The sequence below is a fragment of the Cheilinus undulatus genome, linkage group 16, assembly GCF_018320785.1.
Source record: "Cheilinus undulatus linkage group 16, ASM1832078v1, whole genome shotgun sequence".
Taxonomy (NCBI): domain Eukaryota; kingdom Metazoa; phylum Chordata; class Actinopteri; order Labriformes; family Labridae; genus Cheilinus; species Cheilinus undulatus.
The window spans coordinates 21,505,680-21,527,580 of NC_054880.1; the positions used below are offsets into that span (position 1 = coordinate 21,505,680).

The 21,901-nt window shown below is 39.2% G+C and overlaps 1 protein-coding gene across 3 annotated transcripts in view; it reads left to right on the forward strand.

Moving 5' to 3' along the window:
* dtnbp1b (dystrobrevin binding protein 1b) overlaps positions 1-21,901 on the forward strand; it is a 134,290-nt gene that overhangs the window by 59,402 nt on the left and 52,987 nt on the right. The window contains exon 1 of one of the 3 annotated variants that reach the window (XM_041809882.1): positions 1,441-1,768. The exons of the other annotated variants lie outside the window; for them this stretch is intronic. Coding sequence (XP_041665816.1) covers positions 1,723-1,768 — 46 coding nt within the window. The 5' untranslated portion in view covers positions 1,441-1,722. Of the gene's footprint in view, positions 1-1,440; positions 1,769-21,901 lie in introns of those variants that run through there. 3 annotated transcript variants of the gene reach the window in all.

Below are 21,901 nucleotides of genomic sequence, written 5' to 3' on the forward strand. Positions count from 1 at the left end.
TTACTCGATAAATAAACATACTATGATATAACATCATCATTTAAAATGGGAACACTGTAATATTAACACATGTAGAAAAAAAAGGTAAGTAAATGTTTTGAAAGCTTGAAAGGGTATCATTAACAAGGAATACAATGAATCGCAGTGGATTGTGAGATACGTAGTTCCTTCATCCTCCTACACCAGTAAAGAATTACTGTCTAGTAGATGTGATGACTAGATGTGTGAAACACATCCATCTGGCATGTCAGGTTACACCAGCAACCATATCAGAATTTTGTCTCTAACTTTGGATCAACCTAGAAACAGGTAAAGAGGTAGACCTGAGTTGGGTCTAAAGCGTCCTGACAAACACCTATAGTATGCTAGCTTGTCGCTAAAGTAAATCCCTTAATTACACAACACTTGTATCCCTCTAAAAACCAATATGGACAATTTTTTTTAATGTACGGTAGGTACCCATAAAACATGAACTATTCTGACTAATACTGTTATTTGAACCAGGCTGTAAACATGTTCACTTCTGTAAAAATCTGAATTTAACAACAGGCGTGCATGAGACTTTAAGTGTTTCTGCTGCCAGCCTCAATTGGACACTCTAGGAACTGCAGCTTTTTTTTTTTTTTTTTTGCTCTGCTGCATAGCTTTCATTTTTCAACTTCTCATGAGTTCCTCACATGAGCTTTAAGGACTATTTTAACTCCATAAGTTTCCATTATTATGAAATTCACTTTAGCAGCTCCCATCAGTTGCACTTGACATGTGTTATACAAAAAGAGAAAGAGGAGAAAGGAAGAGTCATTGAAGGACATACAAGGGGGAGACAAAGCTATAGGTAGAACTGTGATGCTCTTCACAGCATCATGCTAATGAGGAGGATTATTATGTCCCTCCCTCAGGCAGTGAAGGCAGACAGAGTGGGTGTGGGCGCAAGTGTTACACTTGAGATGGGGTGATTGTGTGCAGAGTTGTTTTTATGTTTAAGATAGTGGCAAATATGTGTACCTTATCTTTCTAAAGGGATTTTATTCTATCTTTTTTTAGATGTTATCATTTCTATTTAAAAGAATAGCTACTGTATCTCCCTTATTTTGGGAGTCATATAAAAAGGTGAGCAAATATGCAGATATGAGATGTGAGTTCAAATGGTCAAGAAAAATGTGTGTTCATGGGTAGGAGAAATACAAAGCCACATGCAAACAAACTCATAATTATCTGTGCTTATTTCCCTTCCTCCCCTACGCACACACCCTCTCTCCCACCCCCTCTCCCCATCCTCTCTTATCTCCTCCCGTCCCCCTCCTCCCTTGCTCTCCAGCAGCCAGTGGTATGCTCCACTTGTCTTCACACTCTCTCTCTCTCTCTCTCTCTCTCTCTCTCCACTGTCAGCCTTAGCAGCCTCTACAAAATCCAGAGCTAGGCACACTGGTGCAGCGCCGATCCATACATGCATGTGTGTTCTTCATTAGTGCTGGGGTTTCTTTTGAATGCTCCACATTCGAGTGTCTGGTTTTACCTGCATGAAAATGTGCCTGTGAGCATCTCTGCAGCATCGTTTGTATGGACCAGCATGTGTGCAGAGTGAAAGACAGTGTGAGGATGCGTAGTGGGCAGGTGTTGTTGTGATCAGCGGAGTTTTTGGTGTACTATCGTCGTGTTGCTGACTCCCACCTCCTCCCTCCCATTTGGTTATCTTGTGAGGGTTTAAAGCATCCTGCTGGGATGTCCACCTCGCCTGGAGTGACAGACGGGAGCCAGAGGAACTCTTGTAAGTGACTTTGTTTTCTTTTTTCTAGATTGGGCAGTGGTCCTCTTTGTGTATTTCTGTGCTGCAAATGTTTTAATTTAATCCAGCCTGCTTTCACGCCATTTAAATAGAAGATCTTTTATTTAAAGGGCCTGATAGAGGGAATGAAAGGAATTAAAATGCAACACACAAATGCATGTACACAGAGATGTGGAAACAATAATGCAGCAGGAATGTGAAGTCTCTTATGCGTCTGTGAGACAGAAGTAAGAAAGTGAGTAGGAGTGACAGGATTGTGTAACTGTATTTTATGTAAAACTGATGTAATAGTAAAACTAAAAAAGATCATGCATGCTTGAATGTGCATACTTGTTTACATGATGGAAAGATAGCTCGCAGAGGTGTGTGATGTGGGAGTGCATAATGTGTGGAAACATGTGTGAGAGTGTTTACATATTCCCTGGAGCGCCTCCAGCTGTCGAACTATTGGAAAGGTGCTGTGCATCGATTGACAGCCAAGCCAGCTGCATCTTTTCAGGAAGGGGAAAAGAGCAGATGACTGGTGATGTCATTCACTACTACACTGATGAATATTTTATTTTGATCCTCAAAGGCAGTTTTTACTCCAATGGACATAGGAAATATTTTTTTCATCCTTTTGATTTCTGTATTTGTTTTAATCTACTCTAATATAGACTGTGTTAGCTGGTTTATAAATGATTTTGTCAGTCTACTAGGGCTGGGACAAAACATCAATATAACAATACTGACTATTAATGTTTAGCTGGAGACAAAAATCAATATCTTAATTTGAAAAAGTACAGCACTTTATACAGATTTCTCTGCCAGTTTGACCCAGTGTCACTAATTCAAAGAATACGGCAAGATAAAAGAAGAAGAAATGAGTTAAGGATGGAGACAGTTGAGAGATGGATCTTTATGGAGCATTTTGTATTTTTCAGCTCATCAGATATTGTTTTAAAATCGTCTTACAATATATCAAGTATCCTAGAATCTATATATTAAGTTGTCGCCATTATTGTAGGCCATTTTCTCATATCGTCCCGTATCATATCTTGTGAATACACTTTAAAAATCAATTACTGTACAATCTATTAAAGTCATCCATGCAAATAATTCAAGGACAGGCAAGATTGGGGTAAAATTAAGGAAAAAAAACTTAAAGGTAACAATTTTTCATGTTGCAGTGTGATATTCTATAGTATTGTGTTATTCTATCATATATCATATCATATCAAATAATACACTTAGAAATTTTCATTCCAGATTCTATTGTAACTGTGTCAGGGATCAGTGAAAACTGCATTTAAAAAAAAAAATCAGTTACATTACATTTTCTTGACATGTTATGTGCAGAAAATTTAAGGACAAGAAAAAGACTGGGAATAAATTTTTCTTCAAGTCTCAGTCTATAATTCCTCTGACAAAATTATCGTGTGGTATGGTATAAATTTTGTATTGTAATGTACTGTATCATATTGTATCCTGTTGTATCATATTGTATTGTATCATATGGTACCATATCATTACATATTGTATTGACATGTACAATATCATATTTTATCGTATCATATCATTTTCTCAAATTGTATCAAATCATGAGCTACACTGCAATTCCTGTCTTTTTTAAATAGATGACATTTAAACAGATGTAAGTAATCAATAAAAAAAAATAAACCTTATAAAAAATCTTTTTATTTAAATTGAATTAATATAATCTGTGAGGAAAAATGAAGAACAGGAAAAATACCAGGAAATATGTTTGCACTTTTGAGGTTATTTTTTTAAGTCATAGTTGTTTGTTCATTATTATGTCACAGTTCAATGGAGGAGCTGACCCTACTATTCAATATCATACTGCATATCGTATTGTACATTGTATCCTACTCATACCATATGTCATACTATATATTGTATTGTTTCATATTGTGTTTTAGCATATACTATTCTGTACGTCATATCTTATTGTGTCATATTGTACCATATCATTCAGAATATCAATAAATCGTATCATATCGTACCTCATCTTGTGATATATCACATTGTATCACATTAAATGGGGAGTTTTCTTGCCACTCATACTTTCTTCTTTATCATGAATTGTTTCTGTAGTATCTTTGCAGGATAATGCACTGTGTGTAGAATGCTACAGCGGTAATATGTTTAAGTTAGTATGTGGTTTAAAGCGTGTAGGATTGTTCTGTGGTTTTAACGTTTGACTTCATCTGGCCACAAACAACACACATTTATGCACACAACATACTAACACACACACACAAACTGAAAGATTGCTGTACTGTAAGTGGGTGATTGATTAAATGGTGTGACTCATTTTGACTCATCTGACAACTCAGTGAGAACAAACACACAGAGAATCTCCTTCTCACATATCCACATAGAAACACACACAATATTACACAGACTTGCACAATGACTGGCTTGACTGAGGCACAGATCACATCTGGGAAATTGGGTCTCCTTTTATTGCTTTCATTATTATTGCTCCATCCCCCCTTCTCTTCTCGCTTTCATTCCCCTCGTCTTGTTATTTTCAGGATGTTATTTACTGCCCGACCTTGCACATAACTTGCCTGGAAAGCTTTTTGTGTGTCTGTGTGATGTGTTAATGATCACGCACTGACACACCCACCCACACCAGACACCTATTATGTGTTTATGACAGTTGGCCCTGACTTTTTTAATAATTACATCATTGCATTTTTGATTATTTGGCTGACTCATATGCTCGTTTATTGTTGTGTAACTCTAATTTCACTCTCACATGTTTGGCTCTCAGCTGCTTTGCTTTCAACTCGACTTGTTTGTTCCTTGTCAAGACACATCCATCACATTACCTTCTTATGGAGCAGTGCTTTTAAACTGAAATATCAAGTGGCCACAGGCTACGATTACTGATTTACTAACTGTAATGTTACATAAGCAAGAGCAGCATCTGGAAGAACCAGTCTATTGTCTTGGATAAACAACAGCTGAAAGAAATTGAGCAAAAAATGAATAGAAAAAGCAGATTAAAAAAAAAAAGTTTCTATTTGATTAGCTGTGATTGTTCTTTGGTGTTCATTTCAAAGCGACATGCAATGACAAAGCTTAAATAATTGATCATTTAAACTAATTAAAACATCAAATAAGAAATGTACAATAAGATATTGTAGTTACATAATGCTAGACACTGAAATAGAGCAAAGTTACAGACTATTTATGGGCTTGTGTTTAAAGCTCTGCCTTTTTAAGGCGGTAATATTTTTAGATAAGACATTCAGTGAAATTTTTTAAGCTGTGTTTGAGCAGCCTGACTCAGTGTTGTATTATCACAGTGTAATGCTGCTGCAGAGCTCTCCCTCTCCCTGTTAGTGTGTGTCCTCTGTAAAGGAGCAACAGCAGGCACCTGCCACAGAGATGGATGTGCTGTGTCATCACTTCTCCTGCCAAATGATGGCTTGCCTCACCTCTCCTCTTTCTCCTCTTTTACTCCCCCTTTCCCCCTTCTCTTTTGTCCCCTTCTTTTTTTCTTTCTTTTTCTCTTTTTGGCCCCTGGTTGCTCTACACATCTGCTCTCCCCTCTGCTAGTGTCTCATCTGTTCCTTAATCTCCTCTCCACGGTTCCCCTTCAGCACTCACTCCTTCTCTCCTCCTCTTGATTCTCTCTCATCCTTCTCCTCTCTCCGCTCTCCTCCTGTCTGGTTTATCTGGGTTCACATGAAACTTTAATTGCATGTAAATCAAAGCGCTGCAGATGTGATTAGTCTTTTGTGCTGCTTTAATGAGTGGGGTCTGGACTATTGAAATATGGTTCAGTGGCTCGCTCCTGCGCTGTCTCTGATGGCTTAAGGCACCGGCTAGCTTTACTTCTGCTGCTGGCAGAAGAAACTTTTTCCTTTCAAGAGCAGAAACATTTTTAGGGATGAATGAAACAGAAATACTGAAGAGATTGTAGAAAATTTGAAATTCACTTACTTTTGAAGATTTATTATGGTGGTTTTCCACAATGTAGTGCAGGCTCAACTCATCTCAACTCATTTTTAAACACATTTCCCATTAGAGATCACACCATATACAGTACCTGCTACTATTTGGGATCAACTCTGACAAGGTTCTAAGCAAGCTAGTTGGTCAGAGAACATTGTCAGATGAAGGGTCATGAGTAGGATGTCCGATACAGGAATGAAACCCCACTCATCAGCTTTGAACTGTCCTGACTTTTGTCTCGCTCTGTTTACAACCATCTCTGTTAACAAAAAACAAACAAAAAAAGAAAACCAAGAACCAGGCACAATGGCTCCTTGATATCTTCCATTGTTGTATTGGATGCCACAGCAGTTTAATGCAGCCGTGCACAGTCATGTTTGAATAGAAAAGTGCCTTCCCCAAACTGTTGCCACAAAGTTGGAAGCGTAGCATTGTCCAAAATGTCTAGCTATGCTGAAGCATTAAGATCAGCCTTCACTGGTGATAAAGGGCCTCGCCCAAACCCACAAAAACAGCCCCATACCATTATCCCTCCGCCACCAAACTTCACAGTTGGCACATTGCAGTCAGGCGGGGAACAGCCTCTTAGCATCCACCAAACTCAGACTCACCCCAGTGTCAGTGTGCTTTTCACCACTGCATCTGATGGCTGGCACTGGATTTGGGGATGTGAGGTTTGCATGCGGCTGCTCTGCCATGGAAATCCATTCCATGAAGCTCCTGCTGCACAGTTTCTGTTCTTACCTTAATTCTAGTGGAAATTCAGGCTATGTAATCAGCAGACAGTTGGTGACTTTTTCACACCTAATCCCCTCTCTGTGATTTTACATGGTCTTCTGCTTGGTTGCTGAGTTGCAGTTGTTCCTAAATGCTTCAACTTTCTAATAACATCACTTACAGTTGACTGTGAAATATCCAGCAGGGATGACGTTTTTCAAACCTTCCTCTTGCAAAGGTGGCATCCATCACAGTACCATGCTTGAAGTCACCGAGCTTTCAGAACGACACATTGTGTATCACAAATGTTTGCAAGTAGAGGCTACATGCCTAGGTGCTTGATTTTATACACCTGTGACAACGGGTTTGAATGGAACACCTGAATTCAATCATTAACAGGTGTGGCTGAAGACATTTGTCCATACAGTGCAGCTAACAGTAATACATGTGTCCATGGAGAGATCTGTTCATGAGTTTGCAGTAGCAATCACTCTTTCCTCATATTTCTACTCATAACTTACATTCATTGTGATGGCAGCTTCTACTCCAGCTCAACAAATGGCATCAGCTTTCCAAAGCTTTCTCATTCCACAAAAATAATATGGACTTATTTCAAAATACTGGTTTTGTTTATAGCAGTCAAATGCTTTCCACGCTGGTATACCAAAAAACAAGTGCAAACTGGTGCTTAAAGGTCTCTGTTTAACCATATGTCCCTTCAGAGTTATTATAGCTGTCGTAAAGCAGTTTTTATTACTGTAATCTGGTTTGCTGTACTAAAAAAAAAGGCTAAGTCGTGGCTGGAGAAGTTATACCTCTGTGTACTGTGCATCTTTTGATTTATTATTATTCATTGCCAGGTACAGCAAATTCAGTTTGACAAACCCAGAAGGTTTGCTTACACATGAAATATGACATCAGTTGAAATATTGTCTCTTAAAACAGCGTCTGCACAGCGTACAAGTAATGAAATAGTATATACTGTAATGGAAAACGGCATGCCTGGGGTATGTGTGTGTGTGTTTTTATGTCAGCAAGCTAGAGATATGTCAGCGGAACTGTGTTGGCATTTAAAAAAATGTAAATTATCTTGCAATCTAGTCATTCTGATGAGAAACTTTCAAGTAATTAAATAAAAAACTGTGGCATCAGTGTCTGTAATGTGACATTTAGCGGACGGCAGCACAGACAGTGCTTCATTTTAAGTACAAACAAATATTTGCTTGTGCTTAACAGTTCAAACACTTACTGTAAGTGACACAGCTGCTATCAAATCTTGGATCCTCTGTACATATTTATGCAGTGTTTCCTGTCACTGGGAAAAAAATGGAGGTTAAACTGCGACTGATGGTATTAAAAATCTCTAAAGAAGGTTTATAAGAGCGATAAAAGAACCTGCGCAATGAAATGATAAAGACCAAGGACAGACTACAGCTTGATTTACACAAGGCATGTTAGTCACATTTCAGCCCTGACTGAATTTAATTTTATCTTTCCTGTTTGGTGTTAGAGAAAGAAAAAAAGACTGACTTTAGTGTCAGTATTTTAATTCCTTTATTCTGTAGCTTTATCATTTTCACACTGGTGCATAGCAGACACACCTGGAGCTTCTTTCATGTATATGTCATAGATATAGACACAAAGCCAGCACTATGGACTGTACAGAAAGATGGACAGCACAAATGCTCCCCAAAATTGAAGCTAATGCCTTCGGACCTTACCCTTCTTTAGCTTAAGTTATACTTTTGCATCAGATCTGTGCAGATGCATGTGCTGCAGGTCTGCATAGCCCTGAAACTATGCAAAGGCCTACTAAAGTACCACATCATTCTCCTCCTCAAAAATATAACTACATAAAAAAATGACACAGACTAAAGCTCTCTTTTTATAGATTTCTCCAAGGCTTTTGACACTGTGGATCATAATATGTTACTGGACCATCTTAGAGCTACTGCAGAGAATGCTTTAATGTGGTTCACAAATTATCTTACTTGCAGAACCCAGGCTGTTCAGTTAGAGTGTGTTACATCAGAGTTACTACAAATCCACAAGGGGTACCTTGAGGTTCAGTTTTGGGACTACTTTTTTTAACTATATCAACTGCCTTAGATGGAAAATTCCAAATGCGTCTCTTCACTTGTATGCTGATGATACAGTTATCTATTGCTTTGCACCCATGCCTGCACAAGCTTTTGCAAATCTTAAGAATGCTTTTGAATTAGTCTGAGATCAGCTTTGTCAGCTGCAACTTGCTAGATGCAGATCAAACTAACTGCAGATAACTTAGCTAAGCTAAAACATGTCGGCCCAGGAAGATTGCTAGAAAATAAAGACAGAAATAGATATTGGGTTGGTATTTTCTTTTAGATATATAGGGTTTTCTGGACAAAAACACAATTTTTAACAGCAGATTCAGTATATTGCTAAAAAGTGGAAGGCTTTGCATTGTTTTTACTACAGAAACAGGTCCTGTTTCTCCTTTTGTGTCAAAAAGAGACTAGTTGAGTCCACTTTTTACCTGTCCTTGATTGTGATGATGCATTGTACATGAATGTCTCTGCTCAGAGTCTTCATATGTTGGAGATTTATCACAAACTGTGGTTTATCACCATTGTACTTTATATTCTAGTGTAAGCTGGACTTTAAGTACCCGTTGTCTTGAACATTAGTACATCTTCATTATTATTCCTCTGTTTTTATCTTGAAGAACAGATTGCACAACCTAGGGTCGTTCAGTTTTGTGCTGTTTGTTGTAAACTCTGAGTTGGGAAAACAGGATTTTAGGTTTTCTGCACCTTTTGTATGTTTTTAAATCCTTAGTGGAAACTCTTGAATCCAAACTTTCTGAAGGCCCACATTTAAATTAATGACTTGTTCTTATCTTATTATGTGTTTAAGTGTACTGGATGTTGTAACTGTGTGTTGCTGCCCTTCTTGGTCACGTCTCCATTGAAAAAGAGATGTCTGATTTCAGTGGGACCAACTTGGTTAGATAAAGGTTAAATCAATAAAAAAATAATTGTACATTCAGTAGCAGGTGACAACCAATCTCTGAGTAAGGTCTGCAGCACATGCCAGACTCAAAGCCTGGGGGCAGCTTCAACATCAGCATCAACATCAACTTCAACACCAGCTCAAACTCCAAAATGATATGCTTTTTCGTTGCCATGGTTTTCTGTACACAAACAAGCAGGAGATGAGGCAGAAGGACCAGGAGCTGACGCGAAAATAGTACAGCCAACTAGCGCTGCGGACACACTGACACACTAGTATGTGGTTCTCACAGTGGTAGTAGCCAGTTTAGCCTGGTTCTCACCAGGCTAAACTGGCTGTAATATAAGCCATGCTCTGCCTGGTCTTTGTTAACAGATGGGACATAGTTCAGACTTTGTCTTTTAATTTATTATCATGCTCATTTACTGTAGTTCTAAGTGTTCATGTGTCAAAGATGCTTAGTTATGAATTATTTGATGCTAAAAGGAGCAGATGTGACATCATGATTGGCAGCTCTGCTGACAGATGAGACTCCTGCAGTGTTACTTTTTGGATTATTAGTGTAGCAGTGGTTCCCAAATGGCAAAAAACTGAGGCAAACTGGTGTGCCTTGAGGCAAATCTAGTGTGCTGTGGGAATTTGTACAACTATGCACTATAACTACAACTGTACAACAATTAAAGATACTGTAACAGTTAAAGAGGTTATTATGCATGGATATGAATACAGTGCGCCTTTAGATTTTGGTTTGATCTTGGGCACGCCTTGGGCCTATGAATTTGAAAACCACTTGTGTAGAGAAGGATATGAAAGAGCTTGCCCGCCTCTTTTCCAAGACCCTGTGTTGTCAGCAGCGTCCACCTGGTCTAACAGGTGTTACTGGCAAACCCTGAGCACGATGTCTCCTCTTTTAACACTCACATTGTTTATTCAACTGTACTGCTCCCAGGGTTCTTATACCATGATCATCCTTGTTCAATTAGATAAGGAGGAGGAGCAGACTTCCAGCAAAGATGCTACTGGGATTCAGAGTGTTACAAAGATTGCCACAGAGGGAGAGTGAAAGAGGGGGGAGACAAAGGGAGGGAGACATTTGAAGAAGAGGAGAGACAGAGGAAGAGGGGAGATGGAAGAGACAATTGGCTGGAAGAAAAAAAGTGAGAGAAGTAAAGGAGAAGCACAATAATGGGGAAAAAAAGATAAACAATGAGCAAGAAAAGAGGATGAGAGAGCCAAGAAAAAGCCAGCAGAGAAAGAGGAGTGCAGCACAGGAGAGGTGAGACTAAGATAACAGGTAGAGGATGAGTTGAGAATAATAGAAAAAGAATATTGTTAAAGAGAAGGTATTAAAAAGGCTGAGCCAAAACCCAAAAGCACATTACAGATAATGAAAAGGAATAATAAAAAGGCATATGAGGGACAGACGGCCCGTCACACTATCTGGGAGTCTGCTAATTGGCAGTGGTTTGGGTGGTGGTGGTGGTACGGAGGTTGCTCAGGGATCACAGACAGCAGACGTGGAGAATCTTTAGCCTGGGCTATCTGGAGGACAGGGGGTCTCATTTCTTTTTAAATATTAATGACAGTGGAAGCTGAAAATCCACTGCCTTGTCTCTTATTATATCCTATAGTATTTTTACATTGACTTCAATTGTGGTTTTGTCTCTGTGTGCCAAATAATTACAGGGAAGGTTAACACATTTAATTAGTGTAATTTGTTGTAGCACAGTTACTGTGTATGGACAAGTCCACAACATAGCTTCTTCTTTTGTTTTAATAATACTGGCACTATATTTTCATTAAATTTTATCAACACATGCCTTTTTATCTGTAACAAATAATAACTCAAACCATACAAGGAAACATCTATGAGAAAGTTACCTACAGTGTCCTGTGAAACAAATTGGGAAAGAGCAGCAACAATACAAGAGTCAATACAGAACTATGTGGTAAAATGCACATTTAACACTGTACTCTTAATAGCTAGCTTGCTAGCTTCAGTGCTAAATATATGCTATTCTTTTGTAGTGTGCAGGGTGTCACTGCTGAAACAAACCACAGTACTCACTCTGTTCCTGTTGTAACGGTAAGTGAGGTCTGTTTTCAGACGCAGTTGTCCTGTAAACGACAGGAAAAATAGACCGATGACAAGTCATTTTTGTTTCATGTGATTTGACAAAGAAATGTGTTCTGTTGCACTTAAAACAGTTTATAATTTTCTGCAAATGATGTACAAAACAAACACATTTTTCTCTCTTTTTGCATGCAAAGGGTCTGTAAGTCTACAAACAAGTTTTTAGCATGTTGCTTACACATACTGTAATGGCAAACTCCATGAAAACACTGGCAATGCTGTTAGTTGGCATAAACCTTCTTAGCTCAAAAATAAATACCAAATCAAAGAAAACTGACAGTAAATATGAACTTTTATCAATTTTGAAGAACGTAAAAGGAGCCTTACCATGATAACAAAAATCAAAGAAGCTCTGAAACAAGACAAGGCAACCATAACATGTTGCTCCTAACTTCAAGTAGCATGCTAGGCTAATGCACATTAGCATATTAAAATATAGACACCACAATGAATACAATACGCATACTGGCACAAGGCCTTCAGTAACTATAGCATTGTTTAAGCTATAAAAGTTACATTGACCTCACACTTGTGTTTTGTGATGTGTACTAACCTAACTAAAATATCAACAAGTGCTGTTTTCTTCCCTCATTTCTGCTGGTCTGAAGACCACAGCTGCTGACCACACTAAGCTGTCTCCCTTGGACGCTGAGCCCCCTAGTTGCAAAAACTGGAACTACATCCAAAACAGACTACAAAAATAGAGTGAAAATGCTCCCATTCACCAGTTTTTGCACTGAAATTCAACACATTATTAACAAACTAGATTACTAAAATGTGACCACACATTTCTGTGTGTCGCACTGTTCAGATAAATTTATGGTTGTGTTTGTGTGTGTTTAATAAGCTGAAATGCTTTGCCAGTTTGAGTGACATGGCCGAGTGTGCTGCTTGTCACCACCTTATTACTTAAGGCCAGCTCAGACGACACAGTTTTTTGGTCTTTCATGACTACCCCATGTCAGACTACAGCTCATGATATGCTGCTTCACCACAAACTAGCCCAGTTAACCTCAATACAATACATGCAGCTTCAGTGTGTATCTATAAAACCTTGGGGAGAAGAAAAAGTAAGAACTTTTAATGTCACTCTGGTAAAAGATGATACAAACATAAGACGCAAATGCTGACCTATTAGTAGGTGTCTGGATACACATTGATGACGTCAGGTCAGGGTGTCAAAGTATGGGGCTTGCTGTTGATCATTTCACGCAAGAGCATTGGTTGTTCCTGAGAAAAGCTAATAATCAGGCCCAATGGAAATATGCTGCCATGGTGCAGTTGGGCCAAATCTGGCTGAATTCAGGTATTCTGAGCCAGCCTTTACCAGCACTTATTCTGTTACTGCACAGATTATTAACGGCAGCATAAACAGGAAAACAAGGCTCCTGTTCATCACTCTACACACAATGTAGAGATGAGAGGTATATATGTTTTTTCTACCAAGGGTGATCCGGTTAAGTTTGTTAGGGTAAGGTGATTTGCATTTCCATTGTTAAAAGTTGGAAAGGGTCCCAAATAACTGACCTGTATCGTCCTACTTTCTTGGCACCTTTCTGTAGGGGTGCCTATCTTACCCATACAACCTTTAATGGTGGAGCTACACACAGGACGATATTCAGATGATTTTTATAATCAACATCGTCAGTGGGTAATGCCAGCCCATGGACAACTTTGGAGGTGCACACCTTTCTGGCAAGTGTCGGTGACGAGGAGGTGCAGGGGGAATTGGACAGTGCTATAAGGCATGAGAAAGTGAGCTGGTGGTATAGACTTGATATCTGGCTTACATTGCTGCCAACCAAAATGAAGGCACAGGTCTCTATGGAAAAGCAAACTATTTTGGGATTTACTGTACTGAACTACAGCAAAATGCACTCAATCAAACTGGCCCACCTGGTGGAAATGCAGCTTTTCTGAACCAGCCAGCTGCCATAAAATGCACCTGAGTGTGGTTACAGAATATGACATAAAACTTTCTGCCTGCTTTTTTCTTTCCACATAGACTGTTTCTCTTGCATACATAAAACACTTCTTGATCAATTCTGGGCATCCACTGCAAACATTTAATGATAAGTTGGCATTCTCTTTTCAGCCAACTCGTTGAAGTGAGATTTGCCTAATTTGCTATAGTTGCCAAGCTACTGTTAATAAAACCTGTCATCGGCTGTGATTATTACAGACATTAAAACAGATAAAAGTGTAAAGGGGAAGCTTGCTGTAGTCTTTGTAAAATAATCAAGAATCCTTTGAATATATGAGTGGTAAGTTGATCATTTACTACCATTTAAACTGCACAGCTTTGGCGATGTTTGAGATTCAGGGCTGATAGACATAGACGGGCGGCACTTAGCATTGAGCCATCTTTTCCTGACTGATTACCACAATCAGAACAAGGTCAGAGTCAGGGTTTAGATCACAGCAGGACTCACTCATTAGAAATGTTGATGCATCTGAAATCCTTAATGAGAATTATGCTGATTTCCTCTAAAATGCTGAAGTCAAAAATTATCATCAGCTACATTTTTCATCCAGCTATCCATCATTTATCTGAATGTATTTTCCACAGATTCACAGCTTGAAATAAGCCTCCACTGCTCATCATGCTGAGAAATTACACTCTGAGCTCTGGGCATGACAAAAGAATAAATACTTGGACACTTCAACAGGGAGTGTAAAGATTGTAATTAAAGGGACAATAGTGACTGGTTTATAATTATGCACACAGAATTATGGCACTTATTTTGTTTCAAGCATGTAAAGAAAGAGAGAGGGGGACGTATTTGAATCAAAGTCTGTCAGATGATTTCAAACACCCCCACATATCTGCCTTTGGGTGATGCGAAACTGGGAGACTGAGATGACAGACTGTCTTAAATCATATTGCACACAGAGACACACAAAACACACACATACTGTCCTGCAGTCTCATACACATGTCCAGCTATCCAAACACTAAATCTATTTTTTAGTCAAAAAGAAGAAGAAAAAGCCTACATAATCAGTATTTTTCTCTTGAATCCTGGTCACAGATGGTTTAGAAACTGCATTTTCCATCCCTGTGTGATGTACCTCAGCAGGTGGGTTATCGCTTTTTTTTCCTTTCCTCTCCTCCCACTCCTCTGGGAAATGGAGAAAGAGAGGATGGAGAGAAGAAGTAACAGCGTGGTCAGACGGCCAGAGAGCTGCTCTAATTAGGTCCATGGTTGAAGAGACAGTATTTACTGACTCAGAGAGGGAGAGAGTTTGTTGCACTGTTTATACTGCAAATCCCAGGGAGTTTGATGCTATTGCTTGCATGCACTTCTTTCAAGCATTTTTGTGTCTCCCTTTCTGCTTCATGCACTATAAAGTTAGCATTTTCTCCACTTTTATTCTTATGAAGGTCATCAGTGATTCTGCGCAGCAGCAAAGGCTTTTACCTTCTCTCCAAGGCCTTCTACAACTTGTTCTCCCCCTCCAACCCCCCTGCATGCTGCCTTATATAAGGGTAAATAACTCAGGTCAGGCAGACACTGATAAACCCCTCAAGGACCTCTCATTTGTACAGGGTCATGGAACCCCTATTTCCCTCCTCTCTCTCCCTGACCCCCCTCAGCCTTTCTGTACATTACTCTGCAGAAAGACAATATTCTGCACATGACTGTGTCTACAAGAGGATATCACTGAACGCGTCTGTTCTTGGGTCATTGCCCGGCATTGTGTATTCACAGATTTGCGAGTGCAGTGTGAAGGAACAAAAGGAAACTGCGGGACAGGTTGCAGTGGGGGAGGGAAGGGTTTCCCGCTGTGTGACAGGTGACTCTTTTTGTGTGGTTATGTGTGTGTGGCCAGCACAAGAAGTCTGATGAAACAACACAACAGATGGACTGACAACGCAGCATAATTACTGGGCCACTACTCAAGTGTTTTACCCCAAAGTGTGATGCTAATGTTACATAGAGCCAGAAAAGGCTTTTCTGGCTATGCATGTTGTGTACCTACAGATTTGATATTTGACTTCAGTTTCAGATAAGTGATGTGACATATGATTGAATTATTTACATTAATTTGTTGGTGTGTCTGTCAGATGTAGCCTGTTTGTAGCATGTGTCATCCTCTCTTAAAGTTTATGAGCCTCTTTTTCTGTAGTCAACAGAGTTTGGAGGGCAATCAAACTAAAGGCTGACAGAGATAACAATTTTATTCATGATTGGTCAGGATCTAAGTCTCGTGTCAAAGTGAGGTCAGTGCAAGAAAAATTGTGATATGCTAGTCTTGTTGAGTCGTGGTCTTGGGACATCTTTGATACTTGGCTGAATTTGTGAAGCCTGAGCTGGCCTTTAGAAAGAAAGAGAAGAAAATGAGGAAGCTAGCCAGGGCTTTTAACACCAACAGTAACCTGTTGATCAGAGCCATTAACCTGACACATTTCACATTCATCTGGAAAAACTCCCATGGAATGTGTTTGGGAAGGGCAGGACTCAGAAGGTAATTGGAGGAACGTTCTGTCTGTCACATTTATGATGGGTCAATTAGAGCGACAAGACAAAATGACATTGTATGTATGAGCTACTTTTGAGCTGAAAGGCAAGCTACTGCTGCTGTAGATTGTTAATGGCAGAGCTTCTCTGTGAATAAAATTTATGCCAAGGCTGGTAGGGAGACATGCAAAACCATCTTCTCTGCCAAGACAAGCTTTAAGTGTTGCTCTTTGCTCTTGTTTTTAAAAGAAATACAGTCGGGTTCTGAATAACCCACTGCTTTCCTACAGCTACAGCTAATGGCAACTGCGGCAGCAGCCATTGGATACACCAGCAAATCCCACCCATATCGGTCGCAAACCCATGCCAAAGCAGAATGGGAGAGGAGCCAAACATCTCTTCTGTCATGAAAAGCTTTCAGTGTTGCACTCTGCCCTTGTTTTTATAAAGCCACGTTGTCCAGTTCTGACAAAACTGCTGCTGTGGACAAGTCTGGGCTAATCACTCCACTAGCAGCAATTGTATACAACCACTCACAGTAAAATTAACCCTCTCCCCTGTAACTTTCACAAACTCATACCGAAGTAGGTAGCAAAAGGGAAAACTTCTTTTTGTTATTTATTTCGGACAGAAAAGTTCTAGTAAAACAGATGCTACCCTAAAGGTACATCTGAGGCAATCACTGCACTGGAGGCAGCCAATGCAAACAGCTTTGAGTACAACCAAACCCCGCCCATAGCTACTGCCTCATTCTCTTTAAATGATGCTGATCGGTCTAAACAACGTTCGGTTCTGCACCCAACATTGTGGATTGGAGCTTTTCAAAATGGATTTGCCTGATGACAGAGACAGAGTTTGGCAAATTAATCTGCTTTGCAAGTGTACAGAACCAGGCCAAGCAGTCATGCAATTGATCCAGCACACTTGTGTTCATATGATCAATTCATGTAGCTTCACCAACACTGCTTAAACTATGTTCTTATGAGTTTCCATGTGCTGGTACTTTGTGTAACAAGAGGGCCCTCTGCTGTGGCCCCTGTAGACTTGGAAGGTGCCTGCATGCAGAAACTACAGTCCTTGTTACACTGGTTGGTACATTTCCTTCCCCACTCTGTGCTGCTGTTCAGCTATCCCATCAGTATAAAAGGCAAAAAAAAAAGAAACTCAAAACAAAATCTTTAAAAAGAAAAACAGGTATTGAAACAATGACACTCAATAATGCATTATATTGATTTAGAAAAGAACACTGTGCTTCTTAACACTCACTATTAAATATCTGAAATGTTGAATAAAGATTGCAACACCCCTCCAGTCTGTTTATGAATCTAAGGAGTATATACAACTTTAATGATAACCTTTTCTTGTAACTTTAATAATCTATGCCTGATCTTTTCACATTAACATGATTTATATCTGTGATGTGCAATCCTTTCTTTAAAAAGGCTTCAAGGTTTTCACTGTGCCAAATACAAAGTGGTGAAAAACGATCTGTGAAAATTGCCATAGGTATAGAGGTGAGACTGTACAGAAAAGGAGCTAGAAGGGCATTGTCCAGACAGCAGTATTGAACCACATGATCATAATGCAGCAGAGGTACTATAACAACACCCCAGGACAAACAGTGTTAAGTATGCACTATAGGGCATGTGAGAAATAAAGAGGAATAGCGTTATAATAGAGAGAAGATGAGATAGTATCAAAGAGGGGAGCACAGTATGGAGGAATAAATACCTAGAGGGGGCTCATAGTGTGTGAGTGTGTGTGTTATGCATGTACTCTAGTTTGCGATGCTGCTTCATCTCTGTGCAAATACTCTTTGTAACATTCCCTCCCCCGGCCAAGATTAGACTCTTTTTTCACGTTACATGCTGGGGCTGACACGAGGGCACATTTTGAATACAGATAAATGGCAAGGAGGGAGGTAGAGGGGGAAAACGCAACAATAGAGGGATGAGGAGACTTTGTGAGGAATAGGCAACGACAGAGAGGAGAAGAGGAACAAGGCAACACAAAGAGATGGGGCTGATAGCTTTTGATTTCACTGTCAGGGTCTAACATAAACACCACTGAAATATTTAAGGGGAAGACTACAGCACAGATGAAGAACAAGCTCTCCGCCTCATAGTGGAAGTGCTCACAGTACAGCTCCTTTATAGATTCACATAATTGCCATGACACCTTAGTGTCAATAATTGGAAAAGTGCTGTATAAATGTTTTGAGGAGAACAGTTCTCCAGGTTGAACAAGACATCATTATTTGCAGCATTTTAAAATGTAACTGAAATGGAAATTGTATGGAGGAGCAAAGAGCTGAATAATAATATTTCCTACTAGCAGTAAACAGTAGCTCTTCACCATGGCAGCCTTTGGAGTGCAATCACTGACATTTCCACAGTTTAGATCCTCAACAGTGTGATGCTCATTTAAGGCAACTCCTTGTTTCTCTTTTTAAGCTCATTCTTTGTCATTTTTTGTTATTACTGATGAGACAGCAGGGGAGAAATAGGAAATGCAAGGAAAAGAGAGTGGGGTGTATCAAAAGGCCAAAGCCAAGGGTGGAACCAGTGGCCAGTGCATCACGGACTTTTGCCTCTTTTAATGGTGTCTTCTCTGCTGAATGAATATCAGCCTTGTCTGTGAATGTCAAGAATAGTTTAAATTTAAGGCCACAGTATGTAATCTTAATGTGGAGAGTTGGATTTGTCTTATGACAGAGATGCAGTCTGACAAACCCATCTGCTTTGCAAGGTTATCAAGGCTGTCAAAGTTTGTTAGTACAAGGCACTACACTTTTGTTTCAAAATAAAAGCACTAGATGTCCTAATTGTAAAAGAGGAAAACAGAAATTTACAGACACAGGACCAAATTTTTAACGGATGCAATGTGGACAGTGTTTGTGCAATGCTGCAAAATGATACTGATACTTGCATGCTGTCAGGATAGTGTCAGAGGTCCTCAGTGAGGAAGATTGTTTGGGTTGGTGGCAACAGTCAAGTTTCAAACACCATTCTTCTGTCGTTGTGATTGGCCACAGTAGTAGGTTGTAGGTTGTAGACCCCGGAAAAAAATTTGGGTGTCTCAATTCGTTATTGTAGGGTAAATGACCTGCATTGATCAAAAATATTGGTTTATAGCTATTGTAACCAAAATCTGAGTGAAATTAAGCAGAATGCTGTAGCTTTATGATAGTAGATTTAGTCTTTGGACAAAATGCTTCCATGAGGTGCTGAAGAGTTTGCTTTGTGGATATTTCATGTTCTGAGAATCCTGTCAGACTTACCTTGAGGCGATCTGTTGATTTGAACTGTGCAGGACACAAGGGTGTGAAAAAAATCAGTTTTGCATTCCTTAAACCACCTGGAAATGTTGAAAAGAGTCATGCTTTTCATTATTGAGGTTGAAATTTCAAGAACAGTCTGTCCCATAGAAGCACATTCAGCTTAACTGGTGCTAAAAATATACAATTTTGCTTACAGGATGGATGCATTACTATGACAGTTTTCACAACTGAACCAGGATATATTTGAGGTTCAAGCATTTTATACTCATTCTGCAATCAGTTTTCATATGTCTGTGCTGACATCTTATTTACATAGTGGTCACCTTCACTGAACTCTTCAGCAGAGACACTGGCATGCTCTCATAAATCAAACATTTTCACTCATAGCCATTCAGATGTTTTGCATCTGTTTTTGGCAAACTGAATTTTTAAAAAAAAAAATCCATTCTTTAGGTGCATGAACTTGCATGCCAACATTCACACCACAAAAATAGTTAAAATTTAGAGGCCAGTCTTCTGTAATAGTAACTCAAGCAGCAGTAAGAGGAACTATTAGCATAAACTTAGATTTTTAATGAAGAAGAATCATCAAGGTCATGGAATAAAAGCCAGAGAATGAGCAGAATAATTCATGCTGATGCCTCCTTAACACAGACAAACACACAGAATACTTCAGCCTCCCCTCCTGTTTTCTCAGTCACCTCGGGGTGACATTAGGGGAGCTCTTGGGGGATGTGAAAGAATCACATTTGTGTATTCATATAATAGTTCCATTATCCCACTCTGCTGCCTTTTAACCTAAATCTAAACACACGCAAATAACTGTCATTCTCTGCTAGGACCTTCTGTATTGTTGTTGAGCACTGCATGTCGGAAATGAGGTTACTAAATAAAAGCAAGGGTTAGAAAAGGCATGGGTCAAAGAAGACAGACAAAATGGGATGTCTCATTTTGATGGGATGGGATGTCAGTGCAGAACATAAACATATGAAGCTACAATGAGGCACCAAGGCTGAGGGAAGAGAATTGATCCAAAAAAGTGTTAAGAATTTAATTTGAATATAATGTGTAAGAGGAAGGCATACAAAGTTAACCTGTAGATGACTACCTGATCAAGATTTAATGAAATCTGAAAAAATGTTGGTAATGTGTTCAAAATGATCTCCTTCAATTTTGCACTAAACCCTCTCTGACAAGACATTTCTTTTTCTTTTGTACCTTTCACATCTTTAAAAGGACACAGTCTCTCCGAGACTCTTTGACTCTCCTTTCAAAGAGGAACAAAAATGAATAAATGAACAATTGTAGAGGGTTTGACAGCTCATTTAATTCTTTATGGATGGATGGTAGTCATGACTTCAAATGGCTTTAAAGTTACTGACACTGTGTCCTAGCTGAAACAAGAGTTAGACATCATGTCACATTGCACAGCACCTCATGCTCTATGTCCATACTGCATCTATTACAAATTTAATTCTCTGCCCTGGACATTTCAGGATCCACTTGCAAAAATATGAGATCTAATACTCTGCTTCTGATTGTGCACAAATAAAGGTTTGGTGCTTTGTACTGGCGAGCATTTAACAGCTGTGATCAGCATAGTTGTCCCTCTGTGTTGACACAAGTCAGACATTTATCACACACAGATATGGATATTATAAATGTCCAACTATCTCCACTTTGCAAAACAAGCCACCAAGCTCTGTTGAGTGAGTCAAGTCTAAGAAAATCAGGGATATATTGCTGTCAGACACTCCTGGTACCTTGCCATCTTCCTCTTTCCTTCTTCTTTGTTCATCTAAACACAAGCTAAAGAGAGGAAAATAGGAACAGGGCAACAACATTGTGCTGCATTGCTCTGCATTGTGATGTTTGCTTTGGTTGAGTGCAGTGAGGACACACTGTGACACATTGGTTGAACTATGGTGTTTTAATGTTTTCTACCATTAGAGCTAAAACATATGGAATTACAGAGAAACATGCACTCATATTATAACCGAATAAACACTATTTTATTAAAAATGCCGGAAAAACATAGGTTTTAGCTTATTGATACTGCTATCAACTCTGACAGGCTCTGTGAACTAACATCGTTTTATGATATACCTGCTGTAAAAACACATCAGTTCTTTCAGAGTAACATAAGATCAAAGCACATCAGCATCGTGTATCAAATCAAACTAAAATGTGGTATCTTCTGTTGTTGGCTTGAGGATAAAGAAAGACTCCACCTGTCACTAGTATGCAGTCATCCAGCTGCACTGGGAGTAGTGTAAACTCATATCACTGGCTTTAGCTGTTACAGGACAATTTTCTTCTTCATCTGCTCAGATTAGTGCTGAAAGGTGCTCCCAAACTTTGTAGGTAGTCCCATTTGTTAAAAAAAAAAAAGAAAAAAAAAAGAAAAAAGAAAAAAAAAAAAAATCATCCAGTGTAGAAATCCTTTGACTTGATGGTCCAGATAGACTATTTTATATATTTATAGAGTGGGGATATTCACATTCATCTAGGAAACCTTCCATACAAAGTGTTTGGGAAGGGTAGGATTTTTGAAAAAA